This window comes from Bos mutus, chromosome X, assembly GCF_027580195.1.
Source record: "Bos mutus isolate GX-2022 chromosome X, NWIPB_WYAK_1.1, whole genome shotgun sequence".
Classification (NCBI taxonomy): Eukaryota; Metazoa; Chordata; class Mammalia; order Artiodactyla; family Bovidae; genus Bos; species Bos mutus.
Genome location: NC_091646.1, coordinates 71,529,173 through 71,546,252, shown reverse-complemented (window position 1 = coordinate 71,546,252; position 17,080 = coordinate 71,529,173). Strand labels below are relative to the sequence as shown.

General features: G+C 38.7%; 1 protein-coding gene across 5 annotated transcripts in view; it reads left to right on the top strand.

Annotated features, from left to right (window-relative positions):
* The window catches only part of EDA (ectodysplasin A), a 396,783-nt gene that overhangs the window by 275,462 nt on the left and 104,241 nt on the right, over window positions 1-17,080 (top strand). For all 5 annotated transcript variants that reach the window (XM_005896187.2, XM_005896186.3, XM_005896185.2 and 2 more), the window contains exon 2: window positions 4,229-4,334. In XM_005896187.2, the coding sequence (XP_005896249.1) occupies window positions 4,229-4,334 (106 nt within the window). The remainder of the gene's footprint in view (window positions 1-4,228; window positions 4,335-17,080) is intronic.

Sequence of the window (17,080 nt, the reverse complement as noted above, 5' to 3'; positions counted from 1 at the left end):
TGCTGGCATATTGAGTGCAGCACTTTCACAGCATCATCTTCCAGGATTTGAAATAGCTCAACTGGAATTCCATCACCTCCCCTAGCTTTGTTCATAGTGATGCTTTCTAAGGCCCACTTGACTTCACATTCCAGGATGTCTGGCTCTAGGTCAGTGATCACACCATCGTGATTATCTGGGTCGTGAAGATCTTTTTTGTACAGTTCTGTGTATTCTTGCCATCTCTTCTTAATAGTTCACTTACCATATATCCCTAAGGTTCCACCCTTAGTGTTGACCCAAGAAAAATGAAAACGTATGTCCCTACAAAGACTCATACTCACATCAGCTTTATTCATAATATCCCATACTGGAAATAACCAAAATGTCCCTCAAAAGGCACATGCGTTTAAAAGCTATAGTATATCCATACAATTAAGTACTACTCAGGAAGAAAAAGGAATGAACTACCAATATTCAATAATGTGGATGAGTGTCACAGACATTGTGCTGAGAGAAAGAAACAACACAAAATCATATAATCATGTTGTATGATTCCATTTATCTAAACTTCTAGAATGGGAAAACCTAAAGTATAGTGATAAAATCAGAACAGTGGTGCCTGGGTTTGGGGTAGCACTGAAGAATGATTGCAAGGGACACAAGGGGAAATTCTGGGGTGATGGAAATGTTCTGTATCTTGATTACAATAGTGGTTACAAATGTGTGTATTTTTCAGGCTGTGTGCTTAAAATATGTGCACTTTATTGTATGTTTGTGTGCTCAGTCACTCAGTCATGTCTGACTTTGAGGCCCCATGGACTGTAGCCCACCAGGCTCCTCTGTCCATGGAATTTTTCAGGCAAGAATACTGGAGTGTGCTGCAATTTCCTTCTCTAGGGGGTATTCCCAACCCAAGGATTGAACCCACATCTCTTGGTCTCCTGCATTGGCAGGCAGATTCTTTACCACTAGCCCCACCCTGGAAGTCCTTTAATTGTATATAAATTATAGCTAAAACTTTCATAAAAGAACAAAATATGCAAAAGGAAAAATTCTTCCAAGGATCTCCCTACTATAGGATAAAATTTTAATTCCTTAACATGATCTGGTCTTTGTTTAATCCCTCTTGCCTCATTCCTTACCATTCCTTCCCACCTCCTACCACTTATTTTAAGGTACTTTTATTTCCAAAAATAGCTTTTCTCTCTCTCCTCTGAACCTTGAAGCACAATGGTCCTTTTGCCTGGAATTCGTTTTCATTTTCCCATTCCTCACTAAATTCTCAACATCCTACAGAATTCATAGAAGTAGCACCTCCTGCAAGAAGCCTTGTCCACTCCGTCTGTATTAGATACTTTTCCTCTTGTTCCCAGAGAACTTTATGCTTCTCTTTACTTAACAAAGCATGATTACTCTGTAAAGTAATTGTAACTTTAAAAAAAAAAAAAAAAACACTTAAAACCATAGTGGGCTGGTGCCATTTAATGTACAGACAAATAGTTTTCTACATACTCAGTAAACACAGAGTTAAATCATGTTGTAGTCTAATTTCTAGTCAAAATAGTTAGAGTTTCAGCACTCAAAGTTATTAAGAACACTCTTCTATCTAGAATTACTTGTTCTACCCTAAAATAATTGAGATTTTAGTGTAAATAGCAGTTTGGGATTATATCATTATTATTGTGATAAGTTATTTATGTTGGCATCACCGACTCAATGGACATGAGTTTGAGTAAACTCCGGGGAGTTGGTGATGGACAAGGAGGCATGGTGTGCTGCAGTCCATGGGGTCTCAAAGAGTCAGACACAACTGAGCTACTGAACTGAACTGAACTGAACTGATTTATGTTGTGGGTTAAGTAACTTTATATGGGCTTTATCTGGAAACCTAGCCAGACTTTATTATATTGATTCTATGAGAAAATGCATTTTACATTCCAGACAAGTAAGAAGGGGGCAAGAGAGGATGATATGATTGGATGGCGTCACTGACTCAATGGTCATGAGTTTGAGCAAACTCCAGGAGATAGTGAAGCACAGGGAAGCCTATCAGGCTGCAGTTTATGGGGTTGCAAAAGGATGGACACAACTTAGTGACTGAACAACAAGAAAGAAGTTACAAAAACACTGCTCAGTTGAACTATGTGAAATTGCTGATATTTAACCATTTTTGACATACAAAAATGGCAATTTCATATGATTCAACCTAAATATTTTTAAATAAACCCTAAGGCAAGTTGGAGATTGCCTATACATCCATTTATCAATTATGTATTTAATACATGTATATATTCTGCAAAATGCTAATCTTGTATATTAAGGCTATTGGCTGCAGTTTTTCTATGTAAACAGTAAATCACATGCTTTTGAAGAAAGTTTGTGTAGAATATTAAGGCTTTCTTGAGTTCTACCCATCTTTTTTCCAGTTAATCAAAGATGCAGCAGAAATGAGGATATTCTGGAATTGTTTATTTTTTGAACCAACACTAGGATGAAAATATAGATTCATTTCTTCCTTTTAGCCTCTAAACTAACCAGTCTTTTTTAATATTAATTTCACATATAATAATATCTCTCATTTATTAAATGTATATTACATGCTGTGTACTTGCTAACACAATAATTACTTAATGAACAAAGTACAATTATTGCCCCTATTTATAAATGAGGAAATTAAAACTTAAGGACCTTGCCCAAATTTACACAACTATAAGTGGTAGAGTCGGGTTTGGAATCACATTCAATCCTATTTTCTAATACTCTGTCCACTGTTTTCCTCAAGCACATTTTCTTTAGCCACAAATACACACTCATGCTGAAAAATTATGATTAATTCAGTCAAGTATATATTTAAGCTGTGATTATCATTAGTGATACCAGGCCCATTCACATATGAAATACATTGTATTATTATGAGAGATCATCATAAGACAGTAGAGGACCAAGTACTGAAATGAACCTTATAGACCACAAGTTCTATAGGAATTCTATTGGAGTAAGAAAGGGAGAAAATAATTGTGCACTTTGTCATTACTAACTCCCAGAAGAGTGTTAACATAAACGATACCATTCTATCATAGTTGGATGCACAGCATTCTGGGAACAAACCAAAAGTTCAGCATAGATAGGACTGTGGAAAAGTAATGGCTATATAATAATGCGGTCCAAGAAGGAGTAACAAGCTGAAGTCTAGTTCTGGGAAGACATCAGTAGTATGTAAGGGAAATTAGGAATCTATGACTGGGATCTCTGAACCCTAGAACTATATTGACAAGTAGGTCTGAAGGATTACCCATTAGATATTTGGGGCAGATGACAAAGGGGCAGAAGATATTAACCAAAATTTCATGCCTACATTATTAAAATAATAATGGTATCAAAAATGAAAGAATTTGCACAGTGGAAGGAAGGGTGAGCTTAGATTTTAGACACTCTGAGTTTTCTTTTTTTTTTTAAAGTATAGTTGATTTACAATATTGTGTTAGTTTCAAATGTACAGCACAGTAGTTCAGATGAATATATATATTTCAAGGTTTTTCACTTACAGGTTATTACAAAATATTTATAGTTCATTGGGCTATACAGTAGGTGCTTGTTCTTTAATCCCAAGCTCCTAATTTATCCCTCCCCCTCTTTCCCCTTTCTTAATCATAAGTTTGTTTTCTATATCTGTGGTTCTAGTTCTGCTTTGTAAATAAGCTCATTTTTATCTGTTTTTAAGATTCCACATATTAGCAATATCATATGATTTTGTCTTTGTCTTACTTCACTTAATATGATAATCTCTAGGTCCATCCTTGTTTCTGCAAATGGCAATGTTTCATTCTTTTTAATAACTAATACTCCATTGTATATTCCATTCCATATCTATCTATCTATATATATATGTATGACATCTTTATCCATCTATCTTAGACACTCTGAATTGAAAGTGAAGGCAGATTGTCTACAGAAAGCCAGTTTTTTCTGTTGGCTATTGTTGACTGGGGCTTCCCTGGTGACTCAGTGGTAAAGAATTTACCTGCCAAAGCAGGAGACATGGATTTGATCCTGGGTTGGATAGATCCCCTGGAGAAGGAAATGGCAACCCATTCCAGTATTCTTGCCAGGAAAATTCCATGGACAGAGGAGCCTGGTGGGCTGCAGTCCATGGGTCGCAAAAGAGTTCGATATGACTTAGTGACTAAACCACAACAAAAATAGTTGACTGGGTCAACCTTTAACTTAGCTACTCCTTATTTTTCAGATGGCCCTTGTGAATTTCTTCATCCCTAAAGAAAAGTCATACTCTGAAGAGGAAAGTAGGCGTGTTCGCCGCAATAAAAGAAGCAAAAGCAGTGAAGGAGCAGATGGTAAGTCTGCTTGGGTGATCCTTTATCACATATTTGACTATACCATTCTAAAAACTACTTTTTCAAGTGTGCTTCACTATCTCATATATTATCCATAGATTTAAGGTTGCAGAAGATTTTCCCAGCCTAACCTACCTAATCTACTCTTAGCTGCCTATACAAAGATCCTCCCTCCTCCAATCCCAGATACCTGTAGTCCTCTCACAGTGTATCTGAGAGCCATGATGGCATTTGTACCTCTCAAGATCACCCTCCATAAAGACCTCATCTCTCCTAGGGACATCCTATATCTACTAAGACCATCAAGAGAATTCAGTCCTATTCTTGAAATTGACAGAGTATTGTGCCATGGTAGCACTTACATGATATGTTAAATCCAATGATAATTATGTCTTCATTGGTATCAGCTACCATGCCTCTGGGGCTTCCCTCGTAGCACAGTCAGTAAAGAATCTGCCTGCAATGCAGGAGACCCAGGTTCAATCCCTGGGTCAGGAAGATCCCCCTGGAGAAGGAAATGGCAACCAACTCCAGTATTCTTGCTAGAGAATCCCATGGACCGAGGAGCTTGGAAGGCTACAGTTCATTCTGTCATAAGAGTCAGACACAACTTAGTGACTACACCACCACCACCAGGCCTCTAGAATTTATCTGTAAGTTCTTCGACTACAGAGTTTCATTTCTCTTTGTAAAGCCCCAAAATCCAGTCTAGTATCTAGCAAGTTGTTGGTGTTTATAATATAAGTCAATGATGTTGATTGCCCCATTAGCTAAGTTATGATTTGGCATGAAAACCATCCCTATTGAAGGTGAAACAGTTTCAAGTTAACTAGCAATGCATTTTGTGGGGCATAAAAAAATGTTGAGCTAGTTCTTGGGCAGGATCTTTGAACTGATCTATTTTAACATCTTTCTGTCAATTGATAGAATGATACCTCTTTGGCATATGAGTTTGTAGAATGCATAGCTCTGGGCTATTGTAAAGCCATATAGATTCAAAGACAGCACATGTCTGACTGAATCTTCCAAAGATATATGTTCTAGGGGGTTACAAAGTAATATGACTTTATGAAAGTGAAAATGAGATTTTTTTAAAGCTGACATTTGTCAGAGTAAAAAAGGTACAATGATGGAAGCAGTTCTAGATGGCATAAGCAATTGATGCATTGGGGCCAAGAGTTTGTCATTTGAGACAAGAAGAGGTAAAGCTGGATGAAGTCTGAAAAAGAGTTTAGAACAACAACCTGTAGTAAAGACAAGAGTCAGAAATAAGGTAATTAGGGTGTTTCTTGAGCATCACTGAAGGCTCAGGGGTAAGGAACCCCCCTGCAATGCAGGAGACACAGATTTAAACACTGGGTTGGAAAGATCCCCTGGAGGAGGAAATGGCAACCCACTCCAGCATTCTTGCCTGGAAAAACCCCATGGACAGAGGAGCCTGGTGGGCTATAGTCCAAAGTGTCATGAAGAATCGGTAACAACTGAGTGACTGAATACACACACACACACACACAGGTGTTTCTAGTCAATGGAGTTGGCAACAGCTTTGAGCCCTTCAACTGAGAACTGAGCCAGTGGTGCTGTTCTCTAGAGCAGATATTTTATATATAATTAATGACCAAGTTTGAACCTATGAAATGCGGTCCATGAAGTAAGAGGCACCCATTATTGACATCTGTTTTTCGCCAGTTTCCTGGAAGTCTTTGGAAAGCGAAAGTCGCTCAGTCATGTCTGACTCTTTGTGACCCCATTAACTCTACAGTCCATGGAATTCTCCAGGTCAGAATACTGGAGTGGGTAGCCCTTCCCTTCCCCAGAGGATCTTCCCAATCCAGGGATCAAACACAGGTCTCCTGCATTGCAGGCAGATTCTTTACTAGCTGGGCCACCAGAGAAGCCCAAGAAAACAGGAGTAGGTAGCCTATCCCTTCTCCAGGGGATCTTCCTGACCTTGGAATCAAACCAGAGTCTCCTGCATTGCAGGCGGATTCTTTACCAGCTGATCTACCAGGGAAACCTATATATAAACTGAGAACTAAGAATCAAGGTCACTTTCCTCTCCTTATCTTATTCTGTGATGTATGTAGATCTTTCCACCTTCAATTCTTCCTCTGAACCACTCCCAGTACCACCAAATCTTTCATATTCCCTGATTGCTACAAAAGAGAGAAGAGAGGTGATAAGAACAATATCACCTTCTGTAGTGGGCATGGTCTTCCCTTCCTCTCCCCAGAGGCTTTTACAGTCCAGTGGCTTTTAAAGTTTACCTATACATCTGACTTTCCAAGTTTTCTCGTAAAGAAGGCAACTTCCTCCTCTCTCCCAAACCACTTTATCTGGATCTGACCACCAGAATCTCTGCTACTGATCTTCTTTAAAGTCTTTATTCTGTTTTGAAACAAAATAGTTTTTCCGTCTGTTGAAGGACAAAGTCTCTGTTATTAATTTTTAGCACTTCTTGTCTAATTTCCTCCTGATCTCATACTCTCATCAGTCACTAGATGCTGCTCACTTTGTGCCTACATCAAACTGGTTGTGCAATCCTTTAATCTTCAAAGATTATATTAGTATAATATTGAGAAGTAAAGAGCAAAATGCAATTATTAGAAGACAACTGCTCTACAATATTTTATTGGCCTCTACCACACATCAACATGAGCAGATATTTTCTTTAAACAGATTCAGTTCACTTCAGTTCACTTCTAAATTGTATTCAGTTGTACCTCAGTTCGGTTCAGTTGCTCAGTCATGTCTCACTCTTTGCGACGCCGTGGACTGCAGCATGCCAGGCTTCCCTGTCCATCACCAACTCCTGGAGCTTGCTCAAACTCAAGTCCATTGAGTCCATGATGCCATCAAACCATTTCATCCTCTGTTGTCCTTTCCTCCTGCCTTCAGTCTTTCCCAGCATCAGGGTCTTTTCCAAGGAGTCAGTTCTTCTCATCAGGTGGCCAAAGGATTGCAGTTTCAGCTTCAGCATCAGTCTTTCCAGTGAATATTCAGGACTGATTTCCTTCAAGATTGACTGGTTTGATCTCCTTGCAGTCCAAGGGACCCTCAAGAGTCTTCTCCAACACCACAGTGCAAAAACATCAATTCTTTGATGCTCAGTTTTCTTTATAGTCCAACACTCACATCCATACATGACTACTGCAAAAACCATAGCTTTGACTAGATGGACCTTTGTTGTCAAGGAAAGGTCTCTCCTTTCCAATATGCTGTCTAGGTTTGTCATAGCTTTTCTTCCAAGGGGCAAGTATCTTTTAATTTCATGGCTGCAGTCACCATCTGCATTGATTTTGGAGCCCCCCCGAAAAAAAAGTTTCTCACTGTTTCCCTGGTTTCCCCATCTATTTGCCATGAAGTGATGGGACCAGATGCCATGATCCTTGTTTTTTGAATGTTCAGTTTTAAGCCAGATTTTTCACTCTCCTCTTTCACTTTTATCAAGAGGCTCTTTAGTTCTTCTTCACTTTCTGCCATAAGGGTGATGTCATCTGCGTAGCTGAGCTTATTGATATTTTTCCAGGCAATCTAGATTCCAGCTTATGCTTCATCCAGCCCAACATTTCACATGATGTACTCTGCATATAAGTTAAATAAGCAGGGTGACAATATATAGCCTTGACGTAATCCTTTCCCAATTTGGAACCAGTCTTGTTCCATGTCCAGTTCTACCTGTTGCTTCTTGACCTGCATACAGATTTCTCATGAGGTAGGTAAATTGGTCTGCTATTCCCATCTCTTGAAGAATTTTCCACAGTTTGTTGTCATCTACACAGTCAAAGCCTTGGTGTAATCAATAAAGAAGAAGTAGATGTTTTTCTGGTATGCTCTTGCTTTTTCAATGATCCAATGGATGTTGGAAATTTGATCTCTTGTTCCTGTGCCTTTTCTAAAACCATCTTGAACATCTGGAAGTTCACAGTTCATGTACTGTTGAAGCCTGCCTTGGAGAATTTTGAGCATTACTAGCGTGTGAGATGAATGCAATTGTGTGGTAGTTTGAACATTCTGTGGCATTGCCTTTCTTTGGGATTGGAATGAAAACTGACTTTTTCCAGTGCTGTGGCCACTGCTGAGTTTTCCAAATTTGCTGGCATATTGACTGTAGCACTTTCACAGCATTGTCTTTTAAGATTTGAAATAGCTCAACTGGAATTCCATCACCTCCACTAGCTTTGTTCGCAGTGATGCTTTCTAAGGCCCACTTGACTTCACATTCCAGGATGTGTGGCTCTAGGTGAGTGATCACACCATCGTGATTATCTGGGTCATGAAGATCTTCTTTGTATAGTTCTTCTTTGTATTCTTGCCACCTCTTCTTAATGTCTTCATACCATTTCTATCCTTTATTGTGTCCATCTTTGTATGAAATGTTCCCTTGGTATCTCTAATTTTCTTGAAGAGATCTCTAGTCTGTCCCATTCTATTGTTTTCCTCTATTTCTTTGCACTGATCACTGAGGAAGGCTTTCTTATCTCTCCTTGCTATTCTTTGGAAATCTACATTCAAATGGTATATCTTCCCTTTTCTCCTTTGCCTTTCACTTCTCTTCTTTTCTCAGCTATTTGTAAGGCCTCCTCAGACAACCATTTTGCCCTTTTCCATTTCTTTTTCTTGGGAATGCTCTTGATCACTGCCTCCTGTACAGTGTCACGAACCTCTGTTCATAGTTCATCAGGCACTCTGTCTATCAGATCTAATCCTTTAAATCTATTTGTCACTCCCACTGTATAATCATAAGGGATTTGATTTAGGTCATATCTGAATGGTCTAGAGGTTTTCCCTACTTTCTTAAATTTAAGTCTGAATTTTTCAATAAGAAGCTCATGATCTGAGACACAGTCTGGAGCCAAGTCAGCTCCAGGTCTTGTTTTTGCTGACTGTATACAGCTTCTCCATCTTTGGCTGTAAAGAATATAATTAATCTGATTTTGCTATTGACCATCTGGTGATGTCCATGTGTAGAGTCTTCTCTTGTGTTGTTAGAAGAGGGTGTTTGCTATGACCATTGTGTTCTCTTGGCAAAACTCTCATTTTGTTCTCCAAGGCCAAAGTTGCCTGTTACTCCAGGTATCTCTTGACTTCCTTCTTTTGCATTCCAGTCCCCCAAATAGTATAGCTGGAAGGAGTACAAGAGCTCCTTAGAGTTAGGAGTATAGAATGCTTGGGGGTTCTGGGATTTGATTAGTTTTCCAACCTTTCACCTGGCCGGCTATAGAACCATTTATTTATATGTGGTGTGTGACCCAGTGAATTAAAATAATGACAAGCCAATCCAAATCTCCTTTATTTTTGAACCATTCCTGTTATTCTGCTGAGTATATGTTGCTGCTGCTGCTAAGTCGCTTCAGTCATGCCCGACTCTGTGCGACCCCAGAGATGGCAGCCCACCAGGCTCCCCCGTCCCTGGGATTCTCCAGGCAAGAACACTGGAGTGGGTTGCCATTTCCCTCTCCAATGCATGAAGGTGAAAAGAGAAAGTGAAGTCTCTCAGTCGTGTCCGACTCTTAGCAACCCCATGGACTGCAGCCTACCAGGCTCCTCTGTCCATGGGATTTTCCAGGCAAGTGTACTGGAGTGGGGTGCCATTGCTTTCTCCGGAGTATATGCTATATTTATTCAAAACATTCATCAAATATTTCCTGAGAAAATACAGCAGTTTCTATAATAGTACAATGAAGATGCCATAAGGATATTGGTATTTGTTTACATTTACATCCTCATTGTCCAGGAAAGGACATAATAGACTCTCAATAAATATTTCTTGTTGCCCTCAGAAAGCTTACCTTCCAGTGTATCAAGACAGATGATAAACAGAATTGGTGGTGATAAGTGTTGTAGAGAAAAATATAGCAGGGCAAGAAGGAGAGAGTGTGATGAATTGTTTTGTAAGGGGATCAGGCAAGGTCCTCTTATAAGGAAACATGTGAGAAGAGAGCTGAATGAAATGAAAGTCTTAGCCATGTGAATATCTGCATGTTGAGTGGAGAAGATAAGCAGTACATACAAATGCTCTAAAGGATAAGAATGCTTGATATGTTCCAGAAAGATCAGTGTGGCTGGGAATAGAGTGAGCAAGGAAGAGCAAGAGGGAAGGAGATGAGGTCAGGGAGTCAAGTCAAATCTAGAGCTGTGTTGTAGGCCAAGGTAAGGACTCTCATCTCTACCCTGCACCAGATGGGGAACCATTGAAGAATTTTGAGCAGAAGAGTAACAGGATCTGACTTAAGTTGTAACAGAATCCCTCTGGCTGCTGCAGAAAGGACAGAAGCAGGAAGTCATGTAGGGGAATGTAGCAATAATCCAGGTGAGAGATGACAATGGTTTAGACGAAGATGGAGGCAGTCAGTGCAGGTGGGGAGGTGTAGTCAGATTTTAGACAAATCTTTGGTGGAATAGCTGACAGGATTGGAGGTTCACTAGGAAAGTTGTATGAAAGAAAGATAAGAGCCAATGATGACCCTACAGTTTTGAACCTATGGAAGTAGACTAATAGAGTTGCCATTTCTGAGATGGGAAAAACAAAAGAATAGGAGGTTAAAGGGGTGTAAGGAAGGAATTAAGAATTCAGTTAGGCGTGCTAAGTTTGAAATATCTATTAGACACCAAGTATATATGTTAAAGAGGTAGCTGGGTATACAAGTCTACATTGTATATCATGACAGTGGGTCTTGAGACAAGGAGCTGACTCTTTTATAAAAATAAAGCACTTCTCATTGAAAATATGTGTCAATCTATAAACCATGTGAACAGAGTAAGAGGTCAAATGGGATAGGTAAATCAGAGCAGGGGTGAGTTAAGGCAAAAAAAAAGGCTATTAGGTGTTGTTTCTAAATTGATGAATTACTTGATATATTGTAATAAAAATTTAGCTGTGTAGCTCAGGTTTGCATGACAAGTTTCAAAAGAAAGTCATTTAGAGCATAACAGTGATATCAGGAAGAAAACATTTTTCAGAGGTCAAAAATAGAGACAAGTTTAAAAAGAGACCAGGAAAATCAATTCTAATCCCTTGTATAATTTTTTAATTTTTTGATCTGTTACTATCCTTTAATTTCACTTCTCAAAACTTTATTTTATTGTCATTTAACAAGACTTCTAGGCCCTATCAGAAGTATAAATATGAGTATACCCTCATAGAAATTTACATTTTAAAGAGAGAGCAGATACATTTATTGGCAACAGGGAAAAATGAAGCAAAGTAGGGTGGTGATGGTGAGTCTTGGAGTTTTACCTTACACAGTATGTAGAAGACTTGCAAATATTTGTTAAATGAATGACCAAATACACAAACGGGCAGGGGTTGGAAGGAGTCTAGATTTTTTTCTGTCTAGGAACTTATGGCATTAATCTTGATGATCTTCACTAATCCCTGTGAGAGAAAATAAGTGTTAACAAATGGTTTGTTCACACTTAGGAAAAGCAAGGGACATAGAAGCCTGCATAGGTTCACCAAAAATAAATCATACTGTTTTACTTTTCTCACCAGACTGCTGAACTAGTTGCTTAGGAGCATAACATAAACATAATCTTTCTTTTTAAAAATTGTTTTTATTTAATTGTAGTTTATTTACAATGTGTTAGTTTCAGGTATACAGCAAAGCAATTCAATTATAATATACATATAACATATATACATACATATATATATATATATATATATATACACACACATCTTTTCCAGATTCTTTTCCCATATAGGTTATTACAGAATATTCAGTACAGTTCCCTGTGCTATACAGTAAGTCCTTGTTGGTTATCTATTTTATATGTAGTACTGTGTATGTGTTACTCCCAAATTCCTAATTTATCCCTCCCCTCCACCTTTCCCCTTTGGTAACCATAACACATAGTCTGCTGCTGCTGCTGCTAAGTCTATCTTGCATTAAAAAAAATCAGAGGCTACATCCAATCTTTCTGACCCACCATTCTCGAAAAGATTAGATTCATTTCAATCTCTTCCTTTGCATTGCTCTACAAATGAATGCATCAAACAGGAAGCCAGAGTCCCAAACACAGGGTTAGGTCTCCTCCAACATAAATCTTGGTACTTTATGACTGAGAAAATGAGTGAAGTCTTTTTTTTTAAACTACATCTTTACCATAAACTTTTTTACTCCAACTCCTATTTTGAGTTGGCCAAAAGTATTTGATATCAGGTTTTTTGAATTAATTTATTTTATTTGGAGGCTAATTACTTTACAATATTGTGGTGGTTTGTGCCATACATTGACACGAATCAGCCACAGGTGTACATGTATCCCCCCATCTTGAACTCCCTCCCCACTTCTCTCCACACCCCATCCCTCAGGGGTGTCCTGGAATACCAGCTTTGAGTGTCTTGCTTCATGCATCAAACTTGCACTGGTCATCTATTTAACATATGGTAATATGCATGTTTCAATGCTATCCTCTCAAATCATCCCACCCTCGCCTTCTCCCACAGAGTCCAAAAATTTGTTCTTTACATCTGTGTATCTTTTGCTGTCTTGCATATGGGGTCGTTATTACCATCTTTCTAAATTCCATATATATGCATTAATATACTGTATTTGTGTTTCTCTTTCTGACTTACTTCACTCTGTATAATAGGATCCAGTTTCATCCACCTCCTTAGAATTGACTCCAATGCGTTCTTTTTTATAGCTGAGTAATACTCCATTGTGTATATGTACCACAACTTCCTTATCCATTCATCTGCCAATGGACATCTAGGTTGCTTTCATGTCCTAGCTATTGTAAACAGTGCTGCAATGAACATTAGGGTACACGTGGCTCTTTCAGTTCTGGTTTCCTCAGTGTGTATGTCCAGCAGTGGGATTGCTGGGTTGTATGGCAGTTCTGTTTCCAGTTTTTTAAGGAATCTCCAAATTGGTCTCATAGTGTCTTTACTAGTTTGCATTCCCACCACCAGAGTAAGAGGTTTCCCTTTTCTCCACAACTTCTCCAGCATTTATTGTTAGTAGACTTTTTGATGGCAGCCATGCTAACTGGTGTGAGATGGTACCTCCTTGTGATTTTGATTTGCATTTCTCTGATAATGAGTGATGTTGAGCATCTTTTCATGTGTTAGCCATCTGTATGTCTTCTTTGGAGAAATGTCTTTTAGTTCTTTGGCCCACTTTTTGATTGGGTCGTTTATTTTTTGGGTATTGAGCCGCATGAGATACTTGTATATTTTGGAGATTAATTCTTTGTCAGTTGTTTCGTTTGCTATTATTTTCTCCCATTCTGAAGGCGGCCTTTTAACCTTGCTTATAGTTTCCTTCTGGAGAAGGAAATGGCAACCCACTCCAATGTTCTTGCCTGGAGAATCCCAGGGACGACGGAGCCTGGTGGGCTGCCATCTATGTGGTCGCACAGAGTCGGACACAACTGAAGCGACTTAGCAGTAGCATAGTTTCCTTCATTGTGCAAAAGCTTTTAAGTTTAATTAGGTCCCATTTGTTTATCTTTGTTTTTATTTCCATTACCCTGGGAGGTGGGTCATAGAGGATCTTGCTGTGATTTATGTCAGAGAGTGTTCTGCCTATGTTTTCCTCTAAGAGTTTTATAGTTTCTGACCTTACATTTAGATATTTAATCCATTTTGAGTTTATTTTTGCATATGGTGTTAGAGAATGTTCTAGTTTCATTCTTTTACAAGTGGTTGACCAGTTTTCGTAGCACCACTTGTTAAAGAGATTGTCTTTTCTCTGTTGTATATTTTTGCCTCCTTTGTCAAAGATAAGGTTCCCATAGGTGTATGGATTTATCTCTTCTATTTTGTTCCATTGATCTATATTTCTGTCTTTGTGCCAGTACCATACTGTCTTGTTGACTGTAGATTTTGTAGTGTAGTCTAAAATCAGGAACAAGACACGGATGCCCACTCTCACCACTACTATTCAACACAGTTTTAGACGTCCTAGCCACAGCAATCAGAGAAGAAAAAGAAATAAACAGAATCCAATTTGGAAAAGAAGTAGTAAAACTCTAACTGTTTGCACATGACATGATCCTCTATGTAGAAAACCCTAAAGACACCACCAGAAAATTACTAGAGCTGATCAATGAATATAGTAAAGTTGCAGGATATAAATTAACACACAGAAATCCCTTGCATTCCTATACACCAACAATGAAAAAAACAGAAAGAGAAATTAAGGAAACAATCCTATTCACCATTGCAATGAAAAGAATAAAATACTTAGGAATAAATTTACCTAGAGAAACAAAAGACCTATATATAAAAAACTATAAAACACTGATGAAAGAAATCAAAGATGACACGAATAGATGGAGAAATATACCATGTTTGTGGATTGGAAGAATTAATATACTGAAAATCAGTATACTATCCAAAGAATCTATAGATTCAGTGCAATCCCTATCAAGCTACCAATGGTATTTTTCACAGAACTAGAACAAATATTTTCACAGTTTGTATGGAAACACAAAAAAGTTCAGAAAGCCAAAGCAATCTTGAAAAAGAAGAATGGAACTGGAGGAATCAAACTTCGGGACTTCAGGCTATACTACAAAGCTACAGTCATCAAGACAGTATGCTATTGATATCGGTTTTAATTTCATTTTTGCTAATTATATGAGGCCTTTCAGTAGTCATTGTTCTACAAAGAAAGTAGGATATCTTCATTGAAGGTGTTGTGAGTGATGACAGTTCCAAAAATTTGTGCCAGGATTTCTTGCTGAAATCTATCTTTTTGATATATTTCTGAAGTAATAATAGTTCTAGTCTGCTTGCTTGATCATCTCTTTCAGGGTACTCCAGAAATCTGCAGAACTTAATTTTCTAGTTAGAATAAAGTGTGGAATATATTCAGAGGGCCATGAGATCTTAGAATTAGATAACATGAATCCAGAATTCCAACAAAGGTAGTGTCCATGTTTTATAAATGTTACTGTAAAACCAACTGTTCTCTTTCTGTAGGAGCATTTTCAGAAATCAATCACAATATTAATGTTTCTCCACACCTGCCATCCCTCCATGTTTCTGTCCTATTAAGAGAAGAAGAATAAAAGTGTATCATTGTATAATAGAAAAGGTATTAGATCGAATAATAATTTCTGGACCCTGATCCTAATTTACTGCTACATTATTATCCATGTGATCTTAGAGGAGTGACCTTCCTCTGGGCCTCAGTTTCCCTAGCTATAAAATGGGAATAATTAGGCTTGCTTACCTCATGCAGTCATTGTAATGACCAAAAGTGTTAAGGTATGCAAAAGTGCTTCAGAAATTAACAACTGTTACTAAATTCTCTCTAGGAAATGAATATAGTAGCATGGTCTCTGAGGCATTTTAGGCACTCATGATCATTAATATATGAATAGCCATTCTAATTTCTACAAAGGTTCTCTCTTTCAGCCAGATTGTCCCTTTTGTACTATCCAAGCCCATAGGAAGAAGACTCCAAGCCTCAAGCTATGGCCTACCTCATCACTTGAAATGATCACATCTGTACACTTCCATGTCACTCTCTTCCATACCACAGCTGGCTGGTTGTGTACATGTTTCTCTTTTTTTTTTCAATATCTCTTCTTCATAGCTTTTTTTACCTTTGGATAGACTGAAAAAGGTTAGTTTTTTGTTTTGTTTTGTTTTGTTTTTTTGCTTTTATAAAGGAGTAAAGGGGAAAAATGAGGTTGAAATATACCCTTTGTTTCTTAAAAATAATAATGCAATAAGACATAGCTACCATTAGGATTCCCTGGTGGCTCAGACAGTAAAGTGTCTGCCCGCAATGCAGGAGACCCAGATTCGATCCCCAGGTCGGGAAGATTCCCTGGAGAAGGAAATGGCAACCCACTCCAGTACTCTTGCCTAGAAAATTCCATGGATGGAGGAGCCTGGTGGGCTACAGTCCATGGGGTCACAAAGAGTCGGACACAACTGACTGACTTCACGTTCACTTTCACCATTAAGTTGATACAGGTCGACATGAAAGTCTGTGATCTCAAAGGAACAAACTTCTGCCTATACAAATGTTAGCTAGAATTAAGAAGTACTCTCAGGAAGTACTGGACTTCCCTAGTATTTCAGTTGGTAAAAAATCCACCTGCAATGCAGGAGACCCCAGTTGGATTCTTGGGTCAGGAAGATCTGCTGGAGAAGGGATAGCCTACCCACTCTACTATTCTTGGGCTTCCCTTGTGGCTCAGCTGGTAAAGAATCCACCTGCAATGTGGGAGCCCTGGGTTTGATCCCTGAGTTGGCAAGATCCCTGGGGAAGGGAAAGGCTACCCACTACAGTATTCTGGTCTGTGTCATAAAGAGTAGATCATGACTGATCGACTTTCACTTTTACTACTTGCTGATTAAGTGCTTATATTGGGGTTTCCCTGGTGGTTCAGATGACAAAGAATCCACCCACAGTGTGGGAGACCAGCTTTTGATCCCTGGGTTGGTAAGATTCTCTGGAGGAGAGCATGGCAACCCACTCCAGTTTTTATAGGGATTCCCTGGTGTTTCAGATGGTAAAGAGTATGCCTGCAATGTGGGAGACCCAGGTTTGATCCCTGGGTCAGGAAGATCCCCTGGAGAAGGAAATGGCAAACCACTCCAGGATTCTTGTTTGGAAAATCCCATGGACGGAGGAGCCTGACAGGCTACAGTCCATGGGGTCATAAAGACTCAGACATGACTGAGTGACTTCACTTATTATACTGTTGCTCTTGTATTTACTGCCTTTTAGTGAGATCATGGCATCTGGTCCCATCACTTCATGGGAAATATATGG